The following is a 9,535-nucleotide window of genomic DNA, read 5'->3' on the forward strand; positions in this document are numbered from 1 at the left end:
TGGCGAGTATCTGACAGTTTAGTCTTACATTATAACTTGTATGCTAGTATGTGACAGTCTAGGATTATGTTATAATTTGTATATGAACATACTGGTGTGTATATAACAGTGTATACTTATGTAACTTGTATAATAATATGAATATATTGGTGTGTATGTGATGGTCTACCTTAACATCTTGTGACATAATTATTTGTGTGGTGGTACAGACCTTTTTGCAGATATTAATGTGTACAAGTCTTCCATTTGTGTGTTTCAAAAATACAGTCCGTTTTACAACTTGCCATATAAACATATTTTATTATGACTCTTCTTTTTATCATAAATTGTGTTAATCAAAAATGTCATTTCTATTTATCTGTGCTTACTATGTTATAAATAAAAACAATATTTTTATGTATACTTACAATGTCTTTTGGATTTATAAACTACTATCTGGTACAGGTAAGGATAGGACGGGGTTTTAGGAGGGTGTGTCTGTGGCTCAATCTAAAAACATGTTGTTATGACTTCTGACTCCAGCCGTCAGTGATGAAGGTTAGAGGGTCAAAAAATGTAAAATATGCGTTACAAATGGGACAAATAAGCAATGTTCCGCTGTGTCAAAAGGCTTGTAGTGCTGTCCTATTAAAAATTTTCCTTATCATACTGCATAGCCTTGCCTAGCTTTATTAGGCAAATCTAGAAGACATAAGTAAAATGAAGAAATTTATTTTATTTTTGTAGCGAATTAGACATTTGAATGTTTTGTGACCATTGGAAAATATGAGAAAAAAAAGCTCCTACAAAAAATGCAACTTTATCACATATCACATATATTTACATATCATATAAAAATACACTATACAATTAGCAAGTAAAAAAAAATCTAATAAACACCCATGATAAAAGGGCTAAATTCAAAAGAATGTTAGATATCTCCAGCTAAATCATTTATATACAAATATAATATGTGCTGGAAAATTTTGGCTCTCCAAACAAATAATATCAAAAAGTTTTGACAAAAAGATGAAATTTAAAAAGTCTTAAAAGGTGTACAATGAACAAAGATATGCTGATAACAAAATTATTATTCTTAATTCTGTTTCAATCCTTTCTTTTTGGCAGACCTGTGGATAAGTTGACCACAATAGAAAGCAAATAAACTGTATTTTTGGCTAAAACCAATAAAATATTTTACAAGTTAAAAACAGTCTCTCTGTATGTCAAATACACATCATAAAAAAAATGATGATTCAGCGGTTTTTTTCTTTCGACAGCAGTATAAAAGTAGTGCCTTAAAAACACCCGTGAATACACTTAAATGTAAACTAAATATAAATTCCATTATTCATGATACAAGTCAATGCTAATCATCACACAAAACAAATTATTCCAGCAGTTTTCCCACTAATCTGTTTAACACAAATTTATTCCTGTTCAGGTAAAAATCTGTCTTCAGCTTCAGCTAATACTGTTGCTATTTCTGCTAGTTCATTCTGGAAACGAAAAAGGTATTTAAGATTGGTTGTAATTTACAAGGAAAAAATTATTCTGAAAGGTATTTCATAATTTTTTTTGTCTAATTAATTGGTTCATAAAATAACAAGAGCCTTATTATAGCTTTTCATGTCACTTATCGAAACAAAATTGCATGCAGTGTTTATATGCAATTCAATATTTGATTACTATCTTTCCTGAGTCTGTCATGGAGGAATGACAGAGGCCCGTCATCATTTCTAAGAAACTATTGCAGAAAAGCTGGTCCATGACAGAAATGGATACAAATTGGCAGGCATGATGTTGCATTTGAGTAGAGATAGATGTTTTCATGCTTCATTTTTATACGCCCACATCTCTCTATGTGGACGTATATTGTCGGCACCCCTGTCCGTCAGTCGGTCCGTCAACATTTGCTTGTAAACGCTCTAAAAACTAGATTTTTTGATGGAATCAAATGAAATTCAGTATGTGTTTACATATTCATAAAACGAAAATCAAGTTCGAATTTGAGCTATTTTGGACCGTAAGAAGCAGAGTTGCCCCAAAATCTTGAATATGCTATTACTCTCTTAGTTTTCAACCGATTTTGATGAAACTTAAAATGGATGTTATTGGACCTAAATTGAAAGGTTTGAGAAAGATTAGCTTACTTCTGATTAAATTTAAGGCTTTTTCAAGATTTAGGCCTCTTACGTCAGTTTTGAGGAGTTATCGCCCTTTAACCTCTATACAGTAAGTGCTTCTATCAACATCAATTGCTCGTAAACACTCTAAAACTCTCTTAGTTTTCAACCGATTTTGATGAAACTTAAAATGGATGTTTCGTTTTTACCATCCGCATGCCGTGGTGGGCGTATATGGCTGTGGTCCACTATCTTTTAAGTTGTTGCCATGGTTACAAGGTGATACCCTAAGACCATCTCAAAAAGTTGTCACTCAACCTCAAAAAAGTTATACATGAAAACACCTATCTATAAGCATACAGCATCATGTATGTCAAGTTCTGTCAATAGATATAAAAAAAAAAAATTTTGGACCTGCTCTCCCCTTAATTTTTGTCAAAGTTTGATCCTAAAAATATCTAGCTCTAACCTCTGGACAACTAAAAGTATTTATTTAGAAATAGGGGTCGAAAAAATAGCCAAGCAAAGATAGTCAATTTATAGACACCATGTTTGGATTTTGATTGAATCAAACTTACATCTGGTATAGGATATTGTGTGGGTTCAGGAGCACTATCTCTATTGAAATCTATCATTGTACCACATTTAGGAATATCATCAACCCAAACTCCTTCCTGTAATTGACCTTTTGTTAAAAAGAAATATTTCCCTTTTCCATTCTTTTTGTCATTCTTCCAGGAACCCTCATAACGATTTTCATTAGCTGAAAAATGAAAATAGAAATTCAATGCTTTCAAATTTTAGAAAGTCTCTTTACAATCCCTTTAATATCATTTCATAATGATGAGTTAGAATAAAGTGAATGGTGAATATTTGAAAATCATACTGTAAGTATGAGGTTCTATAAAGCACAGTCAGTTATAGTGTTGGACATTTGCTTGGTTACGTCAAATATAATATTATTGCGGTTGTGGGTTCCGATCTCCATCAGCGTGTGAAAGTCTGGTGACCTTGAATAAGTCATATAACAAAAAAAAAAAAAAAAGGGGTATATTATTTTTCTTTTTTTTTTTTTTGTTATATCTACTCTCCACTTCTAAATGTCGTTCAAATCTTATTGAATAAGTCATCTTCACTCATAGTCAACCCAGCTGTAAATGGCTATGGATAACCTGGGAAAGATCAATGCCAACCTAAGTTGTTGTGTAAAATATAGTTTTTTCTGTATTTTTGAGAAATTTTTAAACAAGGAAAGTTATGTCATATTTCCTGTTTAGAACACACCACCCCACACCTTCCTTTAAACTTACTATATCTGACCATCCCTTCTCCATTTCTTTCATCATCAAACCATTCTCCTTCATAAATAGTTCCATCAGCATAATACATTCTACCCCATCCACATCTCTTATCAGCATACCATTCTCCCTCATAATAATCTTCAGGGGAATAAAATCGTGTACCATAGCCCTTAGAGAAAGAGAAGAAATCTACATAATATGAAGTGTGTGGTTCTTCAAGTCAAAGTTTAATGTTAAATATCTTTGACCTCATCACATGTAGTGAATCTGTTATTGAACATACAGTTGATTGGTTGAATATTTAAGCCTATATGACCTAGAACATGTCTTAGCATTATGTCTTACGATCATGAAAAAAGGATGAAAAAACAAAAAATCTATATTGGGTCTACACTGTTCAAAATATTGATAAATAAAAGTGATTCAATGACCCATACATGTCTTTTATCATTTTTCCATCCACCAGAATATTCTTTTTTATAACTGCCTTTTCCATCAGGTAAACTGTATGTTCCAAATCCACTCCTTTGTCCTTTCTTCCAATCTCCATCATAAATAGCACCATTTGATTTCCACTGGTACGTTCCTTTACCTGTGGACAGAATGATAACTTATATCAGTCACATTGTGGATATTTAGCAGTGAACTGGTTGGGATTCCTTTTTGTTACTTTGCCAGCCCTTTCGCTTTCATGTATAGAAAAATCAAAATAACAATTAAGTGTCAAATATGAAATTTAGAGACTTTTTAGGGTTAGGTAGGGATGGTCATACTTTGAAATATGTCCCAAGGTCAATCTGTTTTTAAAAAGGTAATAGGGGGTAGGAGACGAAATTTTATTTTGAATATTTATGAATTTAAAGCTCAAAGTCAGAGTGGACAGAGATTAAGCCTAGTTAGTTTCAATTCAACACTTCATCGCAATAAAACATTTAGCATAAATAAGAAGTAAAACCTTCGCTCTTGAAATGAATGGTTAATGAAGCCATGCAGTCTACGCGAAGTGAACGACCATTAAGTCGTAGTTGCTTGGCCAAATAATTCAGTCTCAAGATATTTCGACCAAATTATCAGTTTGTCACTGCGGTGTAACGGCTGTGAACTAACCTTGTCGTTTATTGTCTTCCCATTCTCCTGTATATTCATCTCCATTCACAGAATAAACTGTGTGTCGAACTCCGCGTTTCTTGGCCTTAAAATCAGCTTCCTTCCATGGGGCAGGTTTGCTGTTGAGATTTTTTAGATGAGGCATGGTTAAATAGTTATATTAATGAAACGATGGTAAAAATCATCAGAGTGTTAATAGAAAATAGTGCTCTTAAATGTTCATTATTTGTTTACAAAATACATGATTGTTGTTATTTCCGCCGTAAACTACGCATGCACGGCGTTCTATCGCTATGGTTTCAACATCCGGTTAATAAAAAATAAAAAATAAACTAACGAGTTTAAAGAGTAACAAGAAAACGAAGCTTTTTTAATCATAAATTGAAATTTATTTTTCGTTTCAAAATACATAATACATTGGCAAATTATGCCTGGTTCTTTCTTTTACACGAAGCCCAGTGAGAAATCAGATTAAGCCTACTCTCGTGTTATCTTTCGTTGCAAACGGCCTACCATGAATGTTACGCGCTATCCATTTAACTTTATGGCGCTATCATACAGTTATAAATAACTCTATACGCGCTATGCAACATTCAGCTTTACGGGAACTGCTGATGATTGCCACATGACAGCATTCAAGTCCCGACGTTGATTAGAGCTTAATACATCTAAGACCAATGGCTGTGACGAAATTATGGAAGCCGGCTGCGGCCATATTTACTCTCGACTTCTCGCCCACGAAAATTTTCCTCTCTTTTTCTCGCTTTTCTACGCTTTCGCGCCCTTTACCTCGCTGAATGTGTCAATAAGACACTTTATATAAGATAATTTTATTTGTAAATTAAGCCAAATAATAGTAAATAACACATGACACAATACATTAATTAAAAAATTAGGATTAAAGCTATTATACACACCAATTAATTAAGATTAATTGATTTTAGATCAAGAAGGCAGCCTTAAATCACCCATTTAAATCAGGCAGGAACATTGTAGAAGACATTGAAATTGATATCTTGGACTCCAGTTTACCAGCCGCAAGCAGAGAAGATCCAGAGTTATTGGTAAGGGTGGCAAACCGATGCAGGGAGAGGCTACGACCGAAAAACACAATGGACTTAGAATTTGAGGTAATTAATTGAATTAATTAAAATGTTATTAGGCCTACATATATATATTATAGTTAGGCCTATATCAACACTTATATGCAGTCTACATATATACATGTATTTTACATTTTAGTTGGATGAGTTATTTGTGCCTGACTTCATCAAAGCTGATTTAAGAGTGGATGGAGAACGACACCTTATTATGGCCACAGATCAGCAATTAGCCCCATAAGGTGTTAGTCGACAATGGTTGCCAGATGCAACATTCCAAGTGATCAAGAAGCCTTTTAATCAACTGTTTTCTATACATGGTTTCTGCAAGTCAGGTCAGCAAATGAAAATGGTGCCGCTATGTTATGTTGTGATGTCCAGGCCTTTTTAAGGAAAATCGTCCAGTTATTGCTTGAGTCCCCAGTTGTGAAATCAGTAGTAATGGATTTTGAGGCTGCTACCTGGAAAGCGTTCTCAAAAGTCTTTCCAGATACCAATATAAAGGGCTGTCTGTTCCATTTTACACAAGCGATTTGGAAAAGGCGTCAAGAACTGGGCCTGCAGGTATGTCTTATTTATACATATAATACCATAATAATCTCCACTAACATTTAATGATATAGTAGTTATAATCTATACAGAAATAAAGACTCATATACCAAGTTCTTAAGAAGATTAATGTCGTTACCATTTTTGCCGAGGGAACACATATCAGCTGTGTTTCAAAAATTGCAGGACAAGGCCCAGACTAGTGAGAAATTGAAACAGTAATGTGTGCATATTTTGAGTGGATGGCGAATTCTACATTTACCGTGTCTTCATGGTCTATGTATAATCAGACCATAAGTACAATTAATAACCATGTCGAAGGTAAGATATTTTCCAAATTTTAATAGCCAAAAGTAATGCTGCAATCTAAGTAGTTATTTATATAAATTAATCATTATTTTACAGACTGGCACAGAAGACTGAACAATAAAACCGGAGAAATGGGGCTCGACTTATACCGATTAGTTGAGGCATTAAAGAGGGAATCTACCATGTTTGAAATTAACAGAGTTTTATTGAAAACCTGACAACGAAAGAGATACATCATTATTTCACGATCAAGCCCGAAACAAAAGGCAATTTTCAATGCATGGGAAACATATGGAGCTGGGGAGGCTTCTCCCATGCGCCTTTTGCAGTTGAATTCAGACGTTCATGGGCCAGTAACTGATTGATAGATACATGTGTGCGATGTAAACAAAGTTATATGTGGTGTATAATAGTGCTCTAAACTGTATGTAAACAAAGTGATATGTGATGTATAATAGTGCTCTAAACTGTATGTAAACAAAGTGATATGTGATGTATAATAGTGCTCTAAACTGTATGTAAACAAAGTGATATGTGATGTATAATAGTGTTCTAAACTGTATGTAAACAAAGTGCTATGTGATGTATAATAGTGCTCTAAACTGTATGTAAACAAAGTGATATGTGATGTATAATAGTGCTCTAAACTGTATGTAAACAAAGTGCTATGTGATGTATAATAGTGCTCTAAACTGTATGTAAACAAAGTGCTATGTGATGTATAATAGTGCTCTAAACTGTATGTAAACAAAGTGCTATGTGATGTATAATAGTGCTCTAAACTGTATGTAAACAAAGTGATATGTGATGTATAATAGTGCTCTAAAGTGTATGTTGACAAAGTGATATATTGTATAATATGATGTATAAAAGTGCTCTTAAAAGTATGTTGTTAAAATTATTATTATATTAAATAAAATATATGGGTCATTCTCCCATTAATGTGCAATTTGCATGTTGCAGAAAAATACAAATCAAGTTCTTTGCACTATGAAATAAATCATTTTATTTGGACGCAAAATGTTTCATTTTATTGATTATAGCTTGTGCACATTTTTTAATGAATATTTTAATGTTTAAATATGACTTGTTTGTTCAAGAACTGTCAAAATTTCTCAACACCGTAACGAAACTAAAAACGAAAAAAAAAGCAGACATAAGTTAATAAAACATGCCGAAAGTAGTTTAGAATGTAGAACTTCTTGTTTCAAATCTTTTAAAGTATAAATCTGTTATTCCATTTGCTTAAAATTTAGCATTATGACTTATTACAACGCGTCATCTCTACATTACGTATATTTTGCCATGTTCTAAACCCAATATGATCGTTTGACGTTTTCCCACCACCATTAAAGTAACTTTACCTGGGAGGATAAGTGCATGGCAATGATAATATAAGTAAAATATATGCGAAAAGGGGCATCGGGCAGCTTATGGAAAAATTTAGGCATTCGTTACGGTGTTGAAGTTGAGTTACGGTGTTGAATGTGTGTTACGGTGTTGAAGCAGAATGATTCACACAAAATAAGTTTGGTGCGCAAATGAAAACTTAACTGCAAATTGCATAACAATCTGATCCACAATACTAGAAAATCTTTTTTGTTTCACATTGTATATAAATCTGAATTTTGAATCAAAAATTTTATTGAGAAAAACATGTCGTAGGCCTATTTTGTAAATGAGCACTACGAAACTGTATCAGTATCATAATGTGGATAAAAACATTCTCATTAACAAGAATTTACTTTTATTTAAACAAAACTAATCAATACAAAATTGTAATTCATTAAGGTATTTAAGATTAAAATTAACCAACAAATGTAGATAAAAGTGAACTAATCATAAAATTGAAACAATCTAGCTAATTACGTCCAAATACTCTTTGGTACGGTACCTGATAAAGTTCTCTGCGAGAGCTTATTCTCTCTTGTGCATGAATCATAGTTACTATTTTAGAATACGCGTACCAAATGATATCTTTGAATGCAGGCAATACGAATTTGTTACTACAACTACAAGAAGAACAGAAGTTAGTTTATCTTCAAAAAATTTGAGAATTTGCAGGCCTTAGTCACAATCATTACTACCTATTAGTCCATAATTTAATGAAATCGAATAGGACCGGCATAAATTGATCTCTTTATTTTCGATGCTTTTGGGTATTTGAGGGTATGTGTATGTCTAAAAACTTATGTAATGTATAAAAAACTCAACACCATAACAATATTTCAACACCGTAACGATAATATTCGTGACGGTGTGTGACGGAGTTGAGCGTTACGGTGTTGAGAAATTTAACATTATCTTTCATTAGCTCGTTAATGTATTCATCCGCAGGACTACTTTCAATGGTGACCGCCGAGAATCGATTTTTTATTTCGAAAAATCATTTTTATACAAAGGTTTAATCATTAGACATTGTGAAATCTGCGTAACTGTGTTGAAGGGGAATTAAAATACTAGCCTTATTTTTGATAAATATTATTACTGTTTATTCAGCTAATATTATTGTTGAAAGATCAATTCGACGTCGACGAGCACCAGGAATAGTAGCGTGTGCAAAAAGCTACATTGTAAAGTGGCAGTTGTAATTTCACTCCGCAACAAAAGATCCCGTTACGGTGTTGATAAATTATTTAGGGACACCCATAAAATGTTTTTTATTTAAAAACAAATACCATATCATAAGAAACCATTTCTATTAATCAATTCTACAAATGTTTGTTCACATAGAAAAACAGTTTTTATGAATTTTAAGCTGTCTGAAGTCTAAGTGAAGTGAGCTTGAAAATAAAAAATGCCGATCGGGACATTTAAAATAGGCTATTTTTCAGGGGGGAGACATTCTTTAAAGAATCTTCAAGAAATTATGTGTTGAAGAAATGAGTATTAAATAATTGTCTTGAATCATGTTAAGATCGATTTAAATGAAAAATAGAGAAAAAGTATATTTTATTGAAATGTATCGACCGGGACAAAAAATCAGTAAAACTGCACGTTAATGGGAGAATGACCCATATAACGACAGGAGAAGTCTGGACGTCAGAGACTAGTCACAGCCGTG

General features: G+C 32.9%; 1 protein-coding gene across 1 annotated transcript; it reads right to left on the reverse strand.

The window, feature by feature from the left end:
- Positions 1-403: 403 nt before the first annotated feature.
- On the reverse strand, positions 404-4,797 carry LOTGIDRAFT_204987 (hypothetical protein). The gene is made up of 5 exons (XM_009046872.1): positions 4,514-4,797; positions 3,844-3,998; positions 3,416-3,575; positions 2,684-2,868; positions 404-1,478 (listed from the first exon to the last, which is right to left on the reverse strand). Exons 1-5 carry the CDS (start codon positions 4,656-4,658, stop codon positions 1,410-1,412), a joined length of 714 nt encoding a protein of 237 aa, XP_009045120.1. The 5' UTR covers positions 4,659-4,797; the 3' UTR covers positions 404-1,409.
- Between the last annotated feature and the right edge of the window lie 4,738 nt (positions 4,798-9,535).

Source organism: Lottia gigantea, assembly GCF_000327385.1.
Source record: "Lottia gigantea unplaced genomic scaffold LOTGIsca_108, whole genome shotgun sequence".
Classification (NCBI taxonomy): Eukaryota; Metazoa; Mollusca; class Gastropoda; family Lottiidae; genus Lottia; species Lottia gigantea.

Coding starts and splice junctions, on each gene's coding strand:
- LOTGIDRAFT_204987 (XM_009046872.1), bottom strand. CDS start 4,658: ATGCCTCATCTAAAAAATCTCAACAGCAAACCTGCCCCATGGAAGGAA. Junction 3,999..4,513: donor GGAAGACAATAAACGACAAG/GTTAGTTCACAG, acceptor TTCTGTCCACAG/GTAAAGGAACGTACCAGTGG. Junction 3,576..3,843: donor GGAAAAATGATAAAAGACAT/GTATGGGTCATT, acceptor TCTTTCTCTAAG/GGCTATGGTACACGATTTTA.